The following is a 22,571-nucleotide window of genomic DNA, read 5'->3' on the forward strand; positions in this document are numbered from 1 at the left end:
TTTCCAACTTTTCAGAAATTTTATTATAAAGAAATTTGAGAGAAGCGCTGGGCACCGAGCCGGACATTTGCCAGGGCCAGGAAACAGCTGCAAACAACAACAAGAACCCAAACCCAAACCAAACCCCCAAAACCACGCACACTTTATGATAAACTGCATATCTGTTCTCAAGTTTTCCTCATAAATAGGCAAAAGTTGTTGTTGGCAATTTTAAATAGGAGGACCTACGGTTAAAATGTAAGAAAAAGCGCAATGCCCCCAAGTGTGGCTGGCTATCAATTGTCCTGTCCTTGCTGTACAGATGATGAGATGGTTCGGCAGCCGCTTTGGTACACGTCTCCCTCAAGATAAAACTTAAAAAACAAAAAAAAATGTGCTAAGGGTCATATAAAATGCTTTTTTACCTTAAAGAAAACTACTTTCCCCTCCCCCCCCACAAAATAATCTTACAGATGTCTTCATCACGGTTCTAAAACACTTAGTCAACTACTTACACGGAGCCAACAGTTTATAGGTTTCATAATCTCTTGTTTACACTGTAAAACCACAGTTGCACGTCCGTGGCTGGGCTGGTCCCTGCCCCACGCATCTGGGGGTGGGTTTCTGTTGGTCAGGGACCCCCCTCCAGGGGCAGCCCACGTGCGCCTGGGCTGGGGCCAGGCGTCCAGACTTAGGGTACGGTGCGCAGGACGAGTGGGGTCCACAGTGACCCTGGAGCAAGCAGGTCAGGGGGCGGAAGGTTCCTGCAGGTTCTTTGGGCTGGCGGCAGGCCGTGGGCTGCCTCTGCAGACTCTGGTAAAGAGGTCAGGAAGAGACTCAGCCCTGGAGCACTGGCGCGTCTCTGTCAGCCTCGGGGCATTGGCATGTCACTCCTCTCTCTCCTAGGTCACCCTGCTTCCTGCCAAGGCCTCTTTTCTGCTGTGGGCCCTTCCAGCAGCCTCAGGAGGTGAGGAGAGGCGGGATTAGGTGAGGTAGAGAGATTTATCCCTGGGGAGCAGGCTGTGGGAGAGAGGAGGGGCCATCAGAGCCAGCTTTCGGGGGCCTGCGCACAGGGCCCAGAGCACCACGACGCCTGCCCACTAATCCTCACTCCCACCCCGGATGCAGCTGGCTCTCCAAGGATGAATGAGGGTCTGCACTGGTCCCTCCCCGACTGCAGGGGGCTGCCCCGTCCGGTCCTCGGTGCTGGGGGAAGGTGGCCGTGACATGTCTGTCCTTCCAATACCTTCATCACCCTCAGGTCGGTTTTTAGTCACAGTGTTTCATTTGTAAATTTCCAACAGGATTAAAAGAGGGTAGGTGCTTTGTTTGTGTTTAAAATAGGGTGCTCATCTGTAACAGCATAGGTGACCCTTGGGGGCATTGTGCTAAGCGAAATGACTCAGAGAACCACAAGCATTGTATGATCTCACTTCTATGCGGACTCTAAAATGCAGCAAAACGAACGCCCTCCAAAACCTGAGCTCATAGATACATAGATACAGATTGGTGGTTGTCAGAGGAGGGGGCTGGGCGTGAGCAAAGTGGGCAAAGGGGATCGAAAGGTACAAACTTCTAGTTATGAAACAAGGAAGTCCTGGGATGTCACGCGCAGCTAGGAGACGGCGGTTATAACACCATGTCGTATACTTGAAAATGGCTAAGAGAGTAATTCTTAGAAGTTTTCATCAAGAAAAAAAAAAAAATGTATAACTTGTGTGGCAATGGTTGGTAACTAGACTGATTGTGGTGATCATTTCACAATATACACAAATATCGAATCATTGTCTCGTACACCTGAAGCTTACAATGTTCTATGTCAATGACATCTCAGTTACAACAGATACATAAAATGGGGCGCTGCTGTGGTCTGACTTCCTCTGACATTCTGTGACGGTCCATTAAAGACTCCCCTTCTCCCCAGTACTCTGACTTTGGGGAGTGAAGCCGGTGGGGGGGATGGGCTGCGGTGGGAGGGTCAGTGCCTGGGTGGGTGGGGGGAGGGACTGGGGCTCCCTGCTGAGCTGAGTCTGCCCACCCAGGTAGACCTTCTCACCTGGCACAGCAGAAATGGGAGCACATGCCATGTTTGCTTGCTCCCTGGCGGGCCTGGCAGGGTAAAGAGCTAGAGGCCGACAGCCAGGGCTGGGGCAGCTGGCGCCCGGTGGCAGAGATGACCACCTGTCCACAGAGATGGCCGCCTGTCCACCAGATGTTAGCGCCCCACCTTCCATGTGGAGGGGCTGCTGCGACAGCAGCCCAGGGCCGCATTTCTCGGGTGTGGCAGTGGGGTTGGTTCTTGTCGGGGGGATGGGAGCTGAGGTTGGGGGGTGAAGGAGCAAGTGTGGCCTCTGCTCTCCTCTCCGGCTGGCTGAGATGAGGAGGGGCCGGGCTAGAGGAGGGTGGTCCTCATCGGTTTGGAAGGCTGGGCTCAGGACAGGAGAGGGGGCGTGGAGGATGAGGGTGAGGCGCACGTGAGGACCAGGGAGGGGGCAGGCGGCGCTGGGGTCTGCGTGTGGAGGGGATGTTGGGCCGCAGCGGGTGGTGGGGACCACTGAGGTTTGTGGCTCCGTGGGCTTGAGAGTTGGCTCCTTCTCCTAGGCTGCCTTCGATGCTGCCGGTGCCTCACCCGCTGCCCTTACCTGTGTTCCCAGCCACCCTCTGCTCCAGAGCTGCCCTTGGCAAATTGGGACCTGCCTTGCCCAGGGGGCTGCGTTCTCTGTGGGGTCAGGGGGACCCCACAGCCATGGCTGACTGACATGGGGTTTAGACAGCCCTAACCTCGAGGACAGAGGACCCATCTGTGAATGGCCCATGGATGCACTTGTGAAAACCACTGAAGACTAAGACGGGCTTCGGTTTCCCAAGCGGACCTCGGCACCAGACCAGCTGAGCCCTTCTGGGGCCCCGCTTCGCTCTGCGTCCTCTCCTGAAGACGGTGGGCGCCCGGTGTCCCTGAGGCACTCCCGCGGGGCTGACATCAACTGGCAGGGCCTGGCCGGTCCCCAGCCCTCCCCCCTGTCCCCGCCCCGTCCCCGCTCTCCTGCGTGGCTGGACTAGGGCAGCACTGACCTGCAAGTGCTGATGCCACACTCCCCGCTGGGGTAACTGCTGTCCCAGTCTCCGCTGTTCGTGGGGTTGGACGGGCCAGGCGAGCGGGACCCGGAACCGCTGGGGAACTCGGGGAGGTGAGGGAAGTCCTGCCGAGGGGGAGGAGGGGGGAGGTGGGTGAGCACAGGCGAGAGGATGGGGTGCTCGGTTCAGGCGGGGCGGGGAGGATGGAACCGTTCGTGCCCAAGGTGTTCACAGAGACACTTCCTCCGGTCCCGTACAAAACCTCCACGCTGCCTCTGCCGGGAATGCTGCCTCCTACTCCCCGGTAGGGCACCTTCTGACCGATCTGACCTGGTCCTAGTTAAGTCAAGGGCTTTGGGGGCTTTTCCCATCCTGCAGAACCAAGTCGTTGTGCTGAATGACCTTGTGCAAGTCTTGGAACCGTGTCAGTGGAATAATTAGTGGGGTCAGGCCTCGAGGGCTCTGGGCAGAGCCAGGGGCTGGGGCTGACCTGGCAGAAGCCGCAGGGGCTTCGGCCCCTCAGGCTAGAGAGCAGAAGGGGACAGAGGGTGAGAGGAGAGCCCGGAATACCCCACGGGTCTGAAGAATCTGTCTGGCAACTAGTCAACGGTTTGCTGCAGCGAGCGCATCTCAGGCCAGGTGCACCACACCCATTTCATTGAGGTGGTAAGTGAGGCTCAGAGAGGCGGGGTACCTAAGCTGTGGCTACACAGCTGGTGAGTGGCAGGGCCGGTATCTGCAACCCTAAGCTGCCCCCTTCCCCCACAAGGGGTCCCAGAAGGGCAAGTTTCTACTCGGTCCTGCTTACCTGTGGCCCTGAGGGTGAGGGGCTCATAGCCAGCTGCACCTGGAGCGCCATGGGGGCGGGCAGGACGGGAGGCTGGGGGGCCGGGGACATGCTGACGGGGGGCCTGAGGAGGGCGCTCTGGGCGTGGGGGGGCAGTGGCAGCTGCTGGTGCAGAGGGGGGCTGAGCGGGAAGGAGGGTGGTGGCGGGGGGGACGCGCTGAGGCCTGGCAGCAGCGACTTGGAGCCCAGCGTCCGGGCCAGGCTGGCGGGGGAGGCCCCGCCGCGGAAGGCGGGCAGGTCCGTTGGCGTCAGGAAGGAGGCCAGCCCTGGCATGGCGTACATGGGCGGCTTGGGCGGGAGCATCTTGGCCGGCGGGTTCACCTGGGCGCTCTTGGTCTCGCCCTGGTCTGGGGAGCTCTGGAAGGAGACAGACACCGGTCACACTGGAGAAGACGGAGAAGCCAGAGCTTGGGCCATGAGACCGGGCCATTCTGCAACCCATCGACATGGCCCCTGGCTGGCTCCCTGGCCCGTTGGGGGAGAGCTATGGACTGACCAGAGATAATTCAGGGTCCTTAGTGCACTTGGCATTGGCCATCCAACCACCCCCTGCTTTAACTCCTGGGGCTCCCGTGGCCCTGGGGAACCCACAGTCCTCGGCCGGCCAGTGAGACCAGCACCACCCAGCAGGACCAGCCTCTATTTACGCCCCTCCCCAGACCCTGTGCCTTTGCATGCGCTGATCCCTCGGTTTGGAGCACGCTCTTTGCTTGGCCCTTTAATGGCCTAACCCAGAGGCCACGTCCTCTGTAACAGCGTCCACACACGCCCTTACCCCAACCACACTACACGTCCGTGCCATGCTGAGCCCCCTGCGGTGCCGGTGTTGACAGAGGAGGCAGAGAGAGAGCTCAGCAGTAAAGCCCAAATTTGAGGAGAGGCAGAAGTGGGTTTGAATCCCACTGCAGCCATCTAACATGCTGGATCACATCAGGCAAGTCGCTGAACTCCTCTGAGTCCTCGGTTCTTGTTGGAAGCACTGAATGAAATATGATGCATATTTGTGGCCAGCGTGAGCCCGGCACGCAGTAGGTGCCCTGGAGAAGTGACCTCAGTGGCTGTACCCATCCATCCTTTCCAAGACCTATGGTGTGGACCATCCCCTGGGCTCAGTTCCTGCTCCATCCCTCCAGTGCCCCCACTCTTATCGGGCTGTGCCCAGGGTCCAGGTGTTTGTTACCTTGGAGACGAGGCTCGCCCTGTAGGCTGCCAGGGCCTTCAGATATTCTTTCTTTGCTGCTTCGGTCTTCCTCTTGTAGGCCTGAAAGACCCAAGGTGTGGGCAGCATTGCGGAGAGTTTAGGTGGTCAGCCCAGGTCACACAACTGGCAGCTGCCATTCGCTGCATTTGCCTGTGACCTCGTTCTGTTCCCTGTTTCCTCAGAGGCCTCAGGCATATGGTCAGTGGGATACGAAAGCTCTAGTCTAAGCCCCAGACTTTGAGAGTTGGAGGAACAAGATAAACGGGGATGCTCTGATTTGACAGATGAGGGAGCAGAGGCCCAGCCGGTCAGGACACTTGTGAGCACAGCTGGAAGACAGAACTGGAAGGGACCTCACTTCTCAGCTTGCAGATGGGCAAACCAAGCCCCGTAAGGACCTCTGTGGGAGCCTTTAGTTCCAGAGGCCGGGCCCAGGTCCAGACCCTCCAAGTCTGTCATTGTCTCCAGGACCTCAGAGCCCCAGGGGATGGCCCGAAAAGGGACTGAGACTCACCTGCTTCTGTTCCTCTCCCAAGCTGTCCCACATGGAGGCCACAATTTTGGACACATCCCCGAAGGTGGCGCTCGGGTTCTGTCCCTTGATGGCGGCCTGAGTGTCTCTGAAGAAGAGGGCATAGGCCGACACCGGCTTCTGCGGCTCATTGGGGTCCTTCTTCTTCTTCTTCTTTGGGTTCTTGGCCTTTTTTCCAGGGTCAGTGGAGGGTCTCTTCTCTCCTGACATCTACCCAGGTAGGAGGAGTCAGAAAATCTGAAAAGCCCAGGGCCTCCGCCAGCTAGAGCTGGACTGTCCTCGGCAGGCCCACCCCAGCTTTGTCAGGCCCTATTAACATACAGACAATGACTGGGCGCTGGGCAATATCCCAGGCTCCAACGCTGTTGGCATAGCCACTTCCTAGGTGGAGGGAGCAATGGGTAGATAGACAGACAGATAGACAAACGGACACACACACACACACACACGCACACAAATACTGGGTTTTTTGTTTAACTCATTAATGACAATCAGCATGATGGTAAAGTTGATTCAAAGAAATACAAGAGAAAGAGAAACTGGTTAATGCCCTGTAGAGCAATGAAACTATCTTTTTGGGGCTTAATTTAATCTTTTCTACTGAACAGTAGTCAATTATACCTCTGTAGGGACAAACTAATTTGCCTCGTAATGAGACAAAAATCATTTACATCTTTATCACCTTTTCCAAGTTAACCTTTACAGAGTATAAAAATCTTCTAATCAATAATGGAGAATGAATCAAAGCAGTTACTTAACCTCTCTGTGCCTCAGTTTCCCCATCGGCCAATCCGAGATAATAATGGCAGCTACCACAGAAGGTTGTGATAAGGATCACATGCATTAAGACTTAGTATGTGCTTAGAACACTGGCCCATGGGAAGTGTTTTAGAATATTTGGTAAATATATATGTAAAGAAAGAAAAAGGAAGGAAGGAAGGAAGGAAGGAAGGAAGGAAGGAAGGAAGGAAGGAAGGAAGGAAGGAAGGAAGGAAGGGAGAAAAGAAAATAAAAACCACCCTGCCTGGCCTATGGTAGAGATGAAGTTATTTTGAGGATGGAGCTGGACCGGGACCCAGAGGCACTGATTCTAGTCAGGAGGTCAGGGTCTCTGCTACATGGCATGGGTGCCATGGTAACTGCCCAGGCCTCTGTGGGGCCACCTCTGCGGGGGTGTGAGGCCTCATGAAACTAAAAAAAGGGAGGCAGGAGGTGTGGGATCAAGTCTTGATTTTGCCACTAGCTCACTGGGAGACTCCGGGCCAGCACATCCACCCCCGGCCCTTGTGGGCCTCTGTTTTCTGCCCCAGTTAAATAAGACACTTCTAAGAGGGAAGGAGACTTGGAGGCAGTGCCAAGAAAGGGCCGGAGCCTGGACAGCTGGCGAGCTCTGTCCTGACGTGCGATTGAAGAGGAAGGACCATCCCAGCTCCAGGAATACTGGGCGAGCCTAGTCTCCAGGGTTGGGGTGGGGTCGTCTTTAGTGCCCTATCCTAAGGTCAGTGCTGCCCTCTACTGAACCGCACATTTTTGTCAGACTTCTACAAGGCCATAGAAACCATGAGACGTGACCCTGAGGATCTTGCCAATGTCATCAGTACCACTGAAATGACCCACTGGCCATTCAGAAATAAGACTTGACCATTTCCCCCCCATTCTTCCTTTTTCTCCAGCAAAGGTACAGTTATGAACTCTTCTGGTCTTTTTTACAGGTAGACGATGCCCATTTCCATGCGGGGCCTGTCCTCCGGCTGACAGGAGGACATCTCAAGGCTTTGCCTCTCCACCCTCCGTACCTTGAAATGTGCTTCTGACTCCTCCTCCTGAGTCGAGCTGGAGGGAGAGGGGGTCGCCGACTTGCTCCCTGGGGGCGACGGGGAGCTGTGGGCGATGCCGCTTCGGATGCCCATCTGAGAAATGAGCTGGGACTGGCTGAGGGCGCTCATGTGGCTGGCCAGCATTGCCGGGCGGCCCAGGAGGGGCCCTGGCCGGCCGGAGTCGTAGGCGGCGACCTCCGAGTGGACCATCTCCTGGATCTAAAAGAGGAGGACAGGGCATTTTGAGTTAGAAAGGACCCGCCCTGCCACAGCATGACATCCACCTACGGGACCCAGAGGAGGGGTGTGTAGATGAAAAGCGGAGGCAGCTGGCTCCTCCCTGATCTGCTGTTTCCCCATGGGTCCCTCATAGGTGAGGGTCTATGGTCGTCTGACCCCTGCATGATTCGGTGACGCAGTGGGGGGCCCATGGCTCCTCGAGAGTTTACCATGCCATTGACATTCACCCTAGACAGATGGTCAGCATTTCAGCCCTTGCTGGACAACTCGGTCCAGCTGTGAATGGATCATGTTATGATGCTGAGGCTTCTCCCCTGGCCACACGATCAGTCTCTGCATTTACTCACTATGCAGCATGATAGCAAAGGGAGTGGACGCTGGAAGCTGACTGTGTTTTGGATCCTGGTTCAGCCACTTATAAGCTGAGTAACTTTGGCCAAGTTACTTAACTTCTCTGTGCCTCAGGTTCTTCATCTGAAATAGGCAGGTAGGTAATAATTAAACCCACCTTCTAGGGTTGTTAAGGATTAAATGTGCCTGGCACATAGTAAGCCCTGTACTGTCTAAGGGTTTATTAAATATATAGAATTATAAATCCCTTAATAAAGTTTCGCACTTTTCTTCCCATAGGTCAGTAATTTTCTTAACTGTTCTCTATTATATTTTCCAACTGGTTATTTTAGGAATATAAAAAAGCCCCTGATTTTTACATATAGCCATTTGTCATACAAAACACATATTTAGAATAGTGTGTACTCTTCACATAAACACATATATACACACACTGTTCAGTGAGACCTACCGATTCACGTACTCATAATTATTTTTATTTCCTCTGCATCTATGGTATTTTCCCTTTCTCATTTCTCTTGTTGAGTATCTGTGATTTCCTCTCACTTTTTCTTCAGTAGGCAAGATCATGGGTTGTCTATTATACTATGTGGGGTTACTTTTTCTCCTCAGAAGAATCAAATCTCAAATTTGTTGATCACATCTACTCCTCTGTTTTCTATTTCTTTAACATCTAATTTTATCTTTATTAATCTCTTCTTCTGATTTTTAAAGATTTCTTATCGTTGCCTCACCTTGCATTTGAGTTGCAATTTTAATTCATTATTTTCATTCTCGATTTTCAGAAATATGTTTCATGCTATGAATTTTCCATTGAGCATGACTTTTTAACATTTTTCATAAACTTCAGCATGTAAGATTTTGGTTATTGTTCTTTTTTATGTATATAGTTTTAATTGCGATTTTAATTTCTTCTTTTACCCAAGAGTTGTTTAAGAGGAGTTTTGAAATTTCTAAAAAGTTAATTTTGTTTGTTTGTTTATTTTCCTTTTTGGTACTAATTTCTAGTAACAAAAGTGGTCACAGAATATGGTCTATACTATCTGCATTTTTGGTTAAGTTTTCCTTTGGAACCCAAATGCGTTTAAAGTGTGTACGTAATCCATAGTACTTAAAGACAAAGGGTAAGCTGTGTTTGCAGATTAATACAGGAGTACAGCATGGATCTGTGTGGTCAGTGGTGACTACATCATTCTGATTCCTCTCTTCCTTTCTGGCTCTTGAATCTAACACAGACTGTCTAGATTACTACAGCTAGGGTGCTTCCGTCGAAATCTCCCTTTAATGCTTAAAGTTTTTGTTTTGGGAATTTGATGCTGGTTTTTATTGCAAAAAAGAAAACTGGCAATTATTGCTGCATTGTGGAGCGAACTTTAATATTATTATAAAGCATCTCATTTTTGCCTTGAATTCAGTGGAGTCTGATGTTAACCAACATTGCTATCTTTGCCTCTGTGTGTGTGTTTGAATTCATCTGCCATGTCTTCAGTTCCAAAGAACTTTGTTTTTTATTTCTCCCTCAGTTTCCATTTTTTAGAGTTATTGTTGTCAAATGTTGGTGTTTATGTTTATGGTCAGCTTTAGAAAAAAAACCCGAGACGTTTCCTTTTTTCTTTATGCCCCGGACCAGTAAAAACATAAAAATTATGTTTTCCTTAGAGAAATGAGTTTAGATATAAAACGACCTGAGGCTCAGTGCATTTTGAAAGATTGATTTTCCATGGCTAATAGGTCTGTTTTAATTTCCATGTTCTCTTGAGTTAGTTTGGGTAAATTATATATATATTTAGAAGATTACCTACTTTATCTAGATTTTGACACTAATAGCTTATAACTGTAGAATAATATGGGAATATAATAACTGGGATATTATCATATTTTTAACTTACTCAATGGTTTTTGTAGTCAAATCCCTATTCATAATTATAATATTCTGAAGGTATATTGCTTCTGAAATTTGTCTTTCTCAAAAGTCTATATATTTTTAACTGTCTATCCAAAAGACCAGTTCTTATATTTAAAAAATCAATTCAACAACTCTTCTAACTATTAATTAAATTAATCATTAATTAATTGACTTCTTTCCCCTCCATTAATGTTGACCTCAGGTACCGTGTGTTTCTTTCATCTAGCTTTTCAAATTAAACTATGTTTCACAGCTTCTTTTTTAGTGCTAGAAAGATCTAGGGCAGAGGTTCAAATAGGACAATTTTGCCAGGTAGGAGACATTTGGCAATGTCTGAAGACATTTTTGTTTTTCACAACTGGTGTGTGGGAGTGGTGGGCATGCTATTGGCATTCAGCGAGTGGAGTCCAGGGATACCGCTAAACATCCTACAATTAACAGGACGCCCCCCAAAAGAATTATGTACCCTGAAATGTCAATAGCACTGAGGCTGAGAAACCCTGTTCCATAACTATGATTTTTTTTTCCCCTGAGGTGGATTTTAGCAGCCCGATATAAATATTTTAAAAATATTCTACACCGAAGATTCGATTTTCTTTTTTCGGCCTTAAGTTATTTGAAAAAGAGTCTTTATTTAATGTATCCTTTTGTTATTGAGGCCTGAGGACATGACTCCTAGAACTTTATATTTTTGGCACTGAGGTTTTCATTATGGCTTAGGATATAATCCATTTTTATAAAACTTTCATGTACATCTGAAATAATGTTTACTCTGTATCATACACATCGCTCTATGTGTTTATTCACTAAACTGTTTTGGCTACTTTAGCTGTGAAACCTCGAGAAGAATGAGTTAAAGCCTGCCATGGCTATTGTGTTCCCAGCAGATTCTTCATATATATCGATGGGAAATTATTCATCTCCATAAATGTCCCAGAATGCAATATTTTCATTATGGCTTCTCATTTTTTTTAATATATAAAAAAAGCATCTTTGCGTCAGTTGATGTTTCTGTCTTAAATCCTACTTTATCTCTGATCATCATTACGCTCTTTATTTTTCCACTGTTTTATTTTTGTCCTGCACTGCTTTAAGTGGGCATCTTATAAACAGCATATAGATAGATTTTTGGTTCTGAGTTCTTAATACAATATATTGTGAAATATATAATGGATTATTATGTTAATCATAAACTTGAGAAACAATTTAAAAAATGGGCAAAGGAGTTGAATAGACATTTTGAAGCCGGACAAATTTGCCAGCAGGCATATGATAGGGCGCTCAATATCACTAATCATCAGGGAGATGCAAATCAAAACTATCGACTCGCACCTGTTAGGATCGCTATTATCAAAAAGACGAGATAACGTGTTGGCAAAGGTGGGAATTTAATTGGTGCAGCCACTATGGAAAACAGTATGGAAGTTCCTCAAAAAACTGAAAATAGAACTACCATGTGATCCAGCAATCCCACATCTCAACGTTTATCCAAAAGAAATAAAGTCACCACCTCGAAGAGGTATCTGCACCCTCACGTTCATTGCAGCATTATTTACCATGGCCAAGACATGGAAACAAGTGTCCTTGAACAGATGAATGAACAAGGAAAATGTGGTGTACATACACTATTTATTCAGCCATGAAGGAGAAGGAAATCCTGCCTCTTGTGACAATATGGGTGGACATTATGCTAAGTGAAGTAAGTCAGACAGAAAAAGACAAGTACTATATGTCCTCACTCATAAGTGGGATCTAAATAATTGAATGCAAAGAAATAGAGAGTAAAATGGTGGTTGCCAGGGCCAAGGAGGTGGGCGGCACGGGCGGAGGTGGTCAAAGGGTACAGACTTCCAGCTCTACGATGGTTAAGTTCTGGGGATCTAATGATGAATGGGATGGTGACAATAATTAACTTCATTATGTACTTGAAAGTTCTAGGAGTGTAGATCTTAAAAGTTATTACCGCACACACACAAAGGTAATTAATTATGTGAGGCAAAGGATGTGTTAACTAACCTTACTGTGGCAATCACATCACAACGTATACACCTACCAAATCATCACATGGTACACCTTAAACTTACATGTGTTATATGTCAGTAATATCTCAACAAAGCTGGAAAAATTTTTAACTCCTCCCCCCAAAAAGAGCAGAAACTTTTCAAATCTAAAAATCCCTCTTTCTATCAATACGTACACACTCTTCCTTCCATAAATCCTCAACAAGAATCCGACATTATTTTCTCAAGGGCAAAATGACATTGGGGCTCAGTGTTTAGGGCTTGTTTTTTATGTTTTTTTTTTCTTTTCAGCTGCCTGCTTTAGAATTCTTTAACCAGATATTCCTGACTCAGTAATTTAATATATTGCCAACACTTAATAATGGAAGGCTTTTGAATTTTTGCAAGTCTGCAAAGTGTAATGCTCTCACAGTTGCTCTGATTCACACTGTCCTGATTACTAGAGAGTCTGAATACCTTTTCAGAGGTTTACTGGCCATTTGGGTTTCTGTTTATATTGCTGTTGGGAGTGTGAGGTAATTAAACACTCTAGAAAGCAATCTGATATTTACTATGAATATTTACTACTTTTCCACATGCACAAGAAGACATTTATGCTGCAAGAAAAATTTTAAAGACTTTGAAATGGGCAAAGGAGTGTCCTTTCAGTGGACTGCTGGGCATTGCCTAGAGGACTCCGGGTTCTCTGTTTCTAGAAGAATGTTTGCTTTTGTCTTTGACCAGGCTATTTTATAACTTTGTAAGCTGTAGGAAAATGACATTAGTGCAACTTATTTTTTACCATTAAAATTTTTTAAATCGTGGTAAAATATACGTAATGTAAAATCGACCACCTTCACCATTTTTGAGTACACACTCCAGTGGCATTAAGTATATTCACACTATTGTGCTACCATGACCACCGCCCATCTCCAGGGCTCTCTTCATCTTACAAAACCGAAACTCGGTACCATTGAAACACTGACCTCCTTTCCCACCCTCCCTCCCTGCAGCCCCAGACACACACCACTGTTGGCTCGGCCTCAACGATGAGTCCTAAATCCCTCCTGCTCCTCTCCCTCCCAAGCCGTGGTGGTCTCTTTTCTTATTCCTCTGCCTCGTCTCCCCGCCTTCACAAACACCAATCTATTTCCCATACAACCTCCAAAGGGATCTCCAAAGTATGTCGGTCAGACCATGCTACTCTCCTCCTTAAGATTCTTCATTGGCTTCCTGATCCCCCTTAGAGTAAAATCCAGTCCACTCACCACGGTTTTCTAGGTCCTGCATCATTGGACCCCAATAATCTAGGTCTCCAGCCCCTATTGCATGCTGTCCCCATCGCGTACTGCGCTCTGGCTCAAACCAACTTCCTTCGTTCAGGTCATCCAACACACAGAGGCCATCCCTGCCTCAGACTTCTCTCGGATGGGAGCATTCTTCCCCGTGGGTCCTGCATGTGGATCCTCATTGTTCAGTCCTTAACTTGAATGGCGCCTCCTCAAGAAGCCTTCTCTGACCACCTTGTCTAAGAAACCGCACCTCCCTGCCATTACTTTCTATCATCGGATCGTTCGTTTCCTTCGTAATTTCAAGCTACACTTATTTTGTTCAGTTATCTGTGGATTGTCGCTCTTCCCCTCTGGAAGCTCCGTGAGGAGAGGCCTATCCTGTTCACTTGTGTATCCTCAATGCCTTTGGTAGTGCCTGAAACGCAGCAAGTTGGTACTTTTAAAAATATTTCTTGAAGGATGGAAAAAGGAAGGGAGGGAAGGAGGCCTCACCTGGTAGGCAAAACTCCCCACTTGCCTCTTTTCTTGAGAATGTGATGGGATGTGAGTTGGGTATGGCAACAGAATGAGGCGGAATTGGTACAGATAGGAAGAAGTATACCATTGGTTGAATATTCCTTTCTCAGAATCAGACTCAGGATAGGACATAGTCATTCCCCATGGAATCAACAATCTCCTATGAGTTTATGAGCCAAATAAGACTCAATCTTCTCTGCGTCTTTTTGAGTTTCCTTCACTTTCCTTTGCCCTTGGCTGATTTGGGGGCCCCTACTTTGCAGAGGGTAACTACATTTGCGGATGGCTTCCTGGGTCTCCCTGCCTGGAATGCTGAGCAAGTAAGGCCCCAGGAGTGACCCTCAACCAGTGAGGGACAGGACGTTGTGGACAAAACCTTGGCTTCCTCTCCCCTCAGCGGGACAATGCTGAGTTGCATGCCGTATGCCTCCCAGAGGGTCTGCGGCAGGACTATGTTCCAGTTGCCACAGTGGTTACAACTTGTCAACCCCCCTTTACTGACTTTCTTTCTTTCTAGTGGCACCTCCCTTCTCCCTCCACAGCACTTCCTGGGATCACTCCCCAAACTATTTGTACCCAAACCTTTGTGTCAGGGTCTGATTCAGGGAAATCCCAAATTAAGACATCAGCCCTCTCTCAGCCTCCAGCATGGCTTCCTTGAGTCTAGGTGCCATGCTGGCCACTGGAGTGACCCTCCTGGAGTGTGAAATGTCTCCTCAGAACCTTTCTGAGGCTCCCCTGTGTCCTGCTCGCATTATCCTAGGCTCGTAAAACGCCCACGAAGGTCTGTGCCCTCGCTCTCATTCTGACCTCTCTGGCCCCTCCCCAGAGCTCCCCGGGAACATGGGGGCTTCTTTCTAGAATGAAGCCTTTCCCTCCTTTGGCTCTCTGGTCCTTTCCTCCATGTCATTGTCCTTTGAGACTCACCCGAAATGCCACCTCCTCAGAGAAGCTTTCTCTGACTGCTCTCTCCTCCTCCTTCTTCTTCCCTCCTCCGGCCACACCCTCCTCCTACGCCTTTCCCAGGGCTCACTACGGTGGGTACCAAGCATCTGCTTATGTGCAGAGACACATAACGTGCCTCCCCAGCCCCGGGCAGGTGGCCTGGCATACAGCTGGCACTTACGAGGTGTCTGGTAACCAAATGAACCAAGCCTCCTGCTTTTCCCATGGAAAAAACATAGGAACGCTTCCAGGAGCTGCGTCTGCACCCTCTCCAGGAAGGAAACAGTAACGAGGCTCTGCCACGAACGTAATTAGGTTTGCCTGGCTTAATAGATTCTCAGGGCTGCAGGAACACAAAGGTGTTTTTCACAAATTCCCATCTGCAATCTCTGTGGAGAGCAGCCCAGGTGCTCGGGGTATCCCCACACGGTGGGGAGGGAAGAAGAAACGGTATCTTTCTCCTTCCCGCCTTCTGCTGATTCAGAGCACTAACACCCCGCCCTGCTCCCCTGCAGGGATGAGGTGTCAGTAAACACAGCCTCACACTCCACCCGGGCATCCGAATGTCCCTCCTGGAAGCCAAAGCGGTTCTGCTCGTAGTGTTCTCTCCTTGAAGCCTCTGCCTCAGTTTCGGAGGGTCCAGGAACTTCTCCTTAACTTCCAGGCACAGTCAGATCCCGAAGGAGAATTAACAAACCACTGATGAGCATTTTACAATCCCTCCCACGGTCTCGGAGTAGCCCTTCCTAATGATAATAACATCCCTGCTTTATAGGGGATGATAACGACAGTAATAATACTATTATATTTAAGGAGCACTCATGAACAAATTTGTTTAGGAGCTTCATGAACAAATCTTTGACATGATGAACATATCATCACCCCCATTTTACAATAAAGAACACTGAAATTGAGTGACGTTAAGAGACTTTCCCAAGGTCACACAGCTAGGGGAGTGGAAAAGTCAGAATTCTGACTATCTTCCAAGACTGAGATTTCTTTGTTGTACCAACACGGATCTCAATGGCTCTAACACGGGTGGAAAGTCATGAACCTGCTGTCATGGGGTGACGGTGAGGACCCAATGTAAAGATAACCTGTATAGAGCCTGGCACATAGTAGGTGTTCAACACTAGAAGGTTTCTTTTTCCTTCATCCTGTCATGAATTTGCTCAAGGTGTGAATTTGAATCGAATCCCAAAGGGGCTGAGAAGAGATCAGACACAATGGAAGTTTTTGGAATATTAAAGAAGAGGGAAACCAGGAAGAAAGCTCCAATGACAATAAAAATCACAGTGCAAGGCATAGCACAGGGGCGGTCCACAAACACTTGTTACATTTACTAGTTCAGGAATTGGCAAACTTCTATAAAGGGCCAGATATTAAATATTTTAGGTTTTGCAGACAAGGTGGTCTCTGTCATAACTACTCTGTGGTTGTGGCACAAAAGCAGCCATAGGCAATATGAAAATGAAGAAGTGTGCCAATAAAACTTTATTTACAAAAACAAGCAGAGGGCCAGATTTTGCCTGTAGCCATAGATCGCCAACCCTTATGTTAGTTGAATGCTACCCTTTATTTGGCAGTTACCATCTGCCGGGCACTGACCTTCTGACCACATTTAATTCTCACCCAGTGGTGTGAAGAAGATGTATTTATCATTATCAGTTTACAGATGAAGAAGCTAGTGCTCAGAAAAGGAAGTAACCGCATTTGGAGCTGGGATTCAAATCAAGGTCTGTCTGGTTCCCATGCCCATTTCCTCCTGCACTACACCACTAGCCCACCCACCCTGCCCTGGCCACCAGCTGGGCTCCTGCTCTGACCATTTAAAATCAGAAAGCCCTGGCCTGGTGCCAGACAGTTGGCCACTGTCCTCTAACTCTGAGCTTCCGTTGCTGTCTTGTCCTTCACTGGGCTTCTGCCTTGAGCTGCCCTTATCTCTGTGGTCATTGTACTGTTCTAATTCTCCCAGGGCCCCAAGCCTGCTCCTGTTATTCATTCATTCATTCATTCATTCATTCATTCATTCGATATTCCCTGAGAGCTGCTAGATGCAGGAGGTAAATAGCAGACTAAAAACTCTCCATCCAGAGTTTGTAATCTAATGGGGGAGGCAGACACATCCCTACATAATTTTAACCAGTGCAGCAGCAAAGGTATGCAGAGGGACCTGGGGTGGGGGCGGCAGAGAAGGGGCCCCTCCAGTGCCTGGAGAGCCAGAGAGCCTTTCCACATGAGAAGACTCTGAGCTGACTCTTAAAGGGGAAGGTTGCAGAATACGAGGGTGGGGGGGGTGGTTATGTGGAGGGCATTCCCAAGGACAGAAACTGCATATGCAAGGGCACAGGGGAATGGAGCTGGGTGATGGTTAATTTTATGTCAACTTGACCAGGCAATGGGGTGCCCAGTCATTTGGTCGAACATTATTCTGGGTGTGTCTATGAGGGTGTTTCTGGATGTGATTAACATTTGAATCTGTGGACTGAGTAAAGCAGATTGTCCTTCCCGATGTGGGTGGGCCTCATCCAAGCAGTTGAAGGCCTGATTGGAACCAAAAGGCTGAGTAAGAGGAACCTCTGCCTGCCCGCTGGGACACTGGTCTTCTCCTGCCTTCAGGCTGGAACCACACCATCGGCTCTCCAGGGTCTTCAGCTTGCTGACTACAGATCTTGGGATTCCTCAGCCTCCATTATCATGAGAGCCAATTTCTTCTAATTATCTATCTATCTATCTATCTATCTATCTATCTATCTATCTATCTATCTATCTATCTATCGCACTGTGCCTGCAGGTGCTGAGAGGACGGCCCAGGTCCATGCCGCTAGCTGCCAGGTAGTCCTGGGATCTGCAGCAGAACCACCTCCCTGGGGAAAACTGTCTCAGGACTCTGAGAAGTAGCAGAGATCTGTGTATTATTTCCTATTGCTGCTGTAACAAATTACCACAGCCTTGAACACAAACTCATTATTTTACAGTTCTGGAGGCCAGAAATACAAAATCAGCCTCTGGGCTAATGACAAGGTATTGATGGGGCTGATTCCCTCTGGAGCCTCCAGGGAGAATCTGTCTCCTTACTTTTTTCTTTTCTTTCTTTCTTTCTTTCTTTCTTTCTTTCTTTCTTTCTTTCTTTCTTTCTTTCTTTCTTTCTTTCTTTCTTTCTTTCTCTCTCTCTCTCTCTCTCTCTCTCTCTCTCTCTCTCTCTCTCTCTTTCTTTCTTTCTGATGGGTGCTGTCCTTATTTCTTGTTTCATGGTCCTGTGTCACATGGCCTTTTCTCTCTGCTTCCAATGTCACATCAACTATTCCAGGGGTTGCCCCTCCAATCCCCCTCTCATGAGGACTTGTGATTACAACATTGCAGCCACCCGAAGAATCCAGAATAATCTCCCCACCTCAAGATTTTTAACTTAATCACATCTGCAAAATCTCTTTCGCTATGTAAGGTGACATACAGCCTCCATATTAGGACATGGCCATCTTGGCAGGGGGGGGGGCGCATTATTCAGTCTACCACACCCCAAAATCAACGACGTGGGAAGTCACAACCTAAGCCCCCACCCCCATCCCTGCCAACCTTCCCAGGGCACGATGCTCTCTGAAGTTTCCTCAAGCTTTAATAGTCAACTATTTAAACATTTCCTTTTATGAAAAAAAAAAAAATCCAGCACGAAAGACAAGGGAAAAAAGCCAATAGAAAACCTTCCCCAATGCCTGCCCCTCACCTGGAATCCTTGTCAGTAAGTATTTCTAATAAACTTTCATGCTTGGTGAGAGAGAGATCCTTTGCACGCTGACAAATTTCTCCTGAAATCTGAGATGTCTTGTTTAGAATAATAGCTATAGTGCACAGGTGCCCAGCTGCTATTGTAAAATCAGTAAGCATTTAATTGAAACAAATGACTATAATAATAGTACATTATCCCCGCAGGCCGAGCATCATCACAGTTTTAATTATTGAGTTAAGAGTCAGGCTAATTTATCCTTTAAAGCAACAGCTTCATTCCTGGTTACACTGATCATCCTGTTATGAATATGAAGGTGCCAGCAGGGAAGGATGTAAATGCAAAGTAATTTGTCCCCTTTGGGCTGGTTTTGTCTTTGAAGAAAGATTTGCAAACACTGGGCAGTGAGACACTGGATCTGCAAATGCCAGGCTTGAGGTGTGAGGTTTCTGGTCAGGTTGGGATGAGGGCTGTGGTCCTTACGCTTCCCATCTCTGGGATGCAGGCCCTCACTCCTCTGCTCAGAACCCGTACTAGCTCCCCACTTCACTTCAAGTAGAAGCCTAAGCCCTCACTACACGACAGGCCCCTGGAACAACCACGCCACCACCTGGTACCTCTCTGTCCTTCTCCTCCTGCTGCTCCGCCCTCTACCTCTCCTCCCCTGTGAACGATTCACCTCCTTGCTGTCCCTTAAACATTGCAAACATCTTCCACCTCTAGCCTAGTGCCCCTGCCCCCGCCCCCGCCTGAGGGGACATTTGGCAATATTTAGAGACATTTTTGGTTGTAACGACTGGGAGATGCTACTGGCATTTAGTGGGAAGTAGCCAAGGAGGCCGCCAAACACCCTGCGATGCACAGGACAGCCCCACAACGGAGAATTACCCAGCCCCAAATGTCAACAGTGCCAGAGGGGGGAACCCCTGTAAGTTAGCTGTTCCCTCGGTATGGGATGTTCTTCCCCCACCTGGGGGTTACCTACCCCACTCACCCCCTCACTCCGCCAGTCTTCATTCTCCCCTCCCCCTTCCTATGAGGTCTTCCCCTCCCCCACCACTCCTGCTTTCAAAACCCCTTCCTGCTGCCCTCCTTTCTTTCCAAAGCACCAATCACCTGGGAATACACTATATGACTTATTTATTTGTTCACTGGGTCTTATTTTGCTCCCTCTGCTAGGACTAAGTTCCACATGGGCAAAGAGCTTTGTTTTGTTCACCGGTGCATTGCCAGCACCCAGAACAGCGCCTGACACACAGCAGAGGTTCGGTGAATGTTCGCTGAATGAATTATCTACCTGGACTGCTCTTTCCTTCACCTCCCACGTCCTCTCAGCCTCCAGGTCGGGTACATGTCACCTCCTCGAGATCTTCCAAAGCCACCCCCTTCTTGCCATGGTTCACAGCTTGTTAATTTTATGTGTCAACTTGACTGAGCTAGGAGATGCCCAATAGCTGGCTGGTAAAACCCTGTTTTGGGGTGTGTCTGGGAGAGTCGTTTCTAGAAGGAGATGCCATCACCACTGTGTGCACCTGCCAATCCACCGAGGGTCCTAGCAGAACAAAAATGGGGGGGAAGGACCCATTCTCTCTTCTTAAGCTGGGACATCCATCTTCTGCTTTCGGACGTTAGAGTTTCAAGTTCTCTGGCTTTTGAACTTGAACCAGCCCTCCTGGTTCTCCAGCTTGCAGACAGCACACTGTGAGACTTCTCAGTCTCTGTGACTATGGGAGCCGATTCCTATATTAAATCTCCTCTCATACCTATGTCTCTACATATCCTACTGGTTCTGTTTCTCTGGAGACCCCTGACTAATACAGAGCCCATTTCTTTTTCCTGAGTAACTAAAAGTGTCTTAATGGGCAGCAAGTGTTTTAGGGTAACTCCCATGTGCCACATGGCACATTCCTGGTTTCTTGAGGGCAGAAGGTGAGGTCTGTGATCAAAGACAGAGGGCCCACATGGTAACAACCTGTAAGTCACAGACAGGCCCTGGGACACGAAGAAGGCAGGCACAGGCCCGGTCGTTCAGGCGGGACCCCCAAGTCTAGCAGGACAGAGAGACGAGTGATCCAACCACGTCAGTACACCGCGACACACACTATTAAGGCACTCCCCATTAATACACACGCACGCACACTCAACAAACGCAGCGTGTTCCACGGCAGCCTGTGTTCCCATCTCTTCTGGTGAACAGGGGAAGGTCACGCCGCAGGGGAGTCCCATTCAGGGGCGTCCCGTTCAGGCATAGGTGATCCTTCCAGCACGTTACTATTTTGTGCCGCTAAGGAACGGCCTCTTGTGGATGTTAATCCAGCTGAACTCAGCAGGCAGTGGAGGAGTCCACGCTCTTCCCCCTGCCCCTCCGGCCCGCCTCCTCCCCCTTGTCCTGTCTGGGCACGTGGCGTGTGAAAGTGCACGCCTCTCCCCAATCTGTGTGCTTGTCCTTGTCTCCGTAACTCAGCAGCAAAGAGGTGTCTTTACACCCACTCCCATCAAGCTGCCTTCCCAGTTCTTACTGAGAGATTAGTAAGAATTTAACACGTGCGTTTTTTTTTTTTTTAAACTGCGTTGGAATGTGCATTAGGATTGGTATGGTTTTCTGTTGGTGCTCTGGTTACAAAGTTGCCTAGACCTTGAGAAGTTTGCCTCAGCACCATTTTTTCTCACAAACTCTTACTATTAGGATTCTGAAGTATTTTCAGGATTGTATCTATTGTAGTATAGCAGAAATATCTGCATTTACTAAGCATCTGCTATGTGCCAAGCACTGGGGACTCACGGTGGGTAACGCAGGTGCAGTCCCTGACCCATGGGAGACAGATCTCGATCAGTTCCACACCCAAATCAATATGTAGTCTCAGGGATGAGGAATGCTGGAAGGAAAGCCGTGGGTCACCATGAGGTTGTTAGATGCAGACTGGAGGTCTGGCTGGAGTGCAGGATTATGGGGACAGGTGAGGAGAGGGAGAAAGATGAGTTTAGAGAACCAGGCAGGACCGGCCTGGGTAGGGCCTTGAATGCCAGGTGAAGACATCTGGACTTTACCCTGAGGGTTCCTGGGAACCCGGAAGGGTTTTAGGCAGAGCAGTGACTTGGCTTTTAGAAAGGCCAGCTTGGCTGCTACGTGGGAGGTGGCGGCTTCCGGGCGAGAAGTGACGCAGACACCATCCGAGATTCGGATGGGTGGGACGTGAGATGGCCGTGAGCGATGCCGTGGGAGGGGATTCGGGGCTGGCCATGGCCGGTGGTCAAAGATGACACGTGATCACCGATGACATTCACAGGCCGGTCACAGGGGAGAAGCGACATGTCCGTCCAGGCGGGGGGCAGTGGCCAGCTGTGAACAGGCTGAGCTTGGGCACGGATGGGGGGGAAGGTCCGTTACATGGCCTGGTGCTTAGAGGAGGGAGGGAGCAATGGACACTGACCTGGGGCCGCCAGTGGTACCCACCCGGCCACAGCAGCGCAGAATCAGGCAAAGGGGGGGGGGGATGCAGGAGGAGCCTGCAAGGAGGCCGGGGAAGGGTGGGCTGAGCAGTCGAGGACAGCAGGAGCATCGCAGTCACACAGGCACACTGCAGAGGAGGGAGAGAGGGTCGGAAGAAGGGGCGGCCCAGCTGGTCTAAGATAGCCAAGTGTCAAACGTGATAAAGGCAGCACGTGCCCAACGGATTGGACAATAATGAGGCCACCAGGCCCCGAAGTGGAGCAGTTTCGTAGTCAAGGGGGAGGCGGAGGCCAGAGTGAATGGGAGGGGAGGACATACAGCCAAGCAGGGGCAGAGGCCTCTCCTGCAAGCTTCGCTGGGACCGTGAGAGAAGTGGGATGGTAGGCAGGTGTCAAAGGATAACTTTCTATTTAGATGCCAAGGGGAAGTACAATTACGGAAGGCGGGGCTTCCTGTCACAGTGATGCCCCCACGGGGACCTTAGCTGCAGAACTGATGCGCCACAGCACGACTGTGACATTCATGAGCCACGTTCCCAGCTTTGGTCTCAAGCAAGCCTCTCGACAGCCCGGGGAGGTAGATGCTACAACTCCCACTTTACAGATGAGCAAATGGAGTCTCAGAGAAGTGAAGTCAGTTGCTCCTTGTCTGCAGCTCACCTGGAGCAGGGCCGGGATCCCAACCTGGGTCTTTCT

The 22,571-nt window shown here is 49.1% G+C and overlaps 1 protein-coding gene across 4 annotated transcripts in view; it reads right to left on the bottom strand.

The window, feature by feature from the left end:
* Nucleotides 1–601: 601 nt before the first annotated feature.
* The window catches only part of TOX2 (TOX high mobility group box family member 2), a 118,789-nt gene continuing 96,819 nt past the window's right edge, over nt 602–22,571 (bottom strand). For 2 of the 4 annotated variants that reach the window (XM_036229379.1, XM_036229378.1), the window contains exons 4-9: nt 7,431–7,670; nt 5,617–5,844; nt 5,082–5,162; nt 3,863–4,258; nt 3,052–3,179; nt 602–792 (exon numbers count right to left, since the gene is read on the bottom strand). In XM_036229379.1, coding sequence (XP_036085272.1) covers nt 726–792; nt 3,052–3,179; nt 3,863–4,258; nt 5,082–5,162; nt 5,617–5,844; nt 7,431–7,670 — 1,140 coding nt within the window. In that variant the 3' untranslated portion in view covers nt 602–725. Of the gene's footprint in view, nt 1,000–3,051; nt 3,180–3,862; nt 4,259–5,081; nt 5,163–5,616; nt 5,845–7,430; nt 7,671–22,571 lie in introns of all 4 variants that reach the window. The other 2 variants (XM_016152432.2, XM_036229380.1) reach the window with 2 other exon arrangements.

Source organism: Rousettus aegyptiacus, unplaced genomic scaffold, assembly GCF_014176215.1.
Source record: "Rousettus aegyptiacus isolate mRouAeg1 unplaced genomic scaffold, mRouAeg1.p scaffold_m13_p_12, whole genome shotgun sequence".
Lineage (NCBI taxonomy): Eukaryota > Metazoa > Chordata > Mammalia > Chiroptera > Pteropodidae > Rousettus > Rousettus aegyptiacus.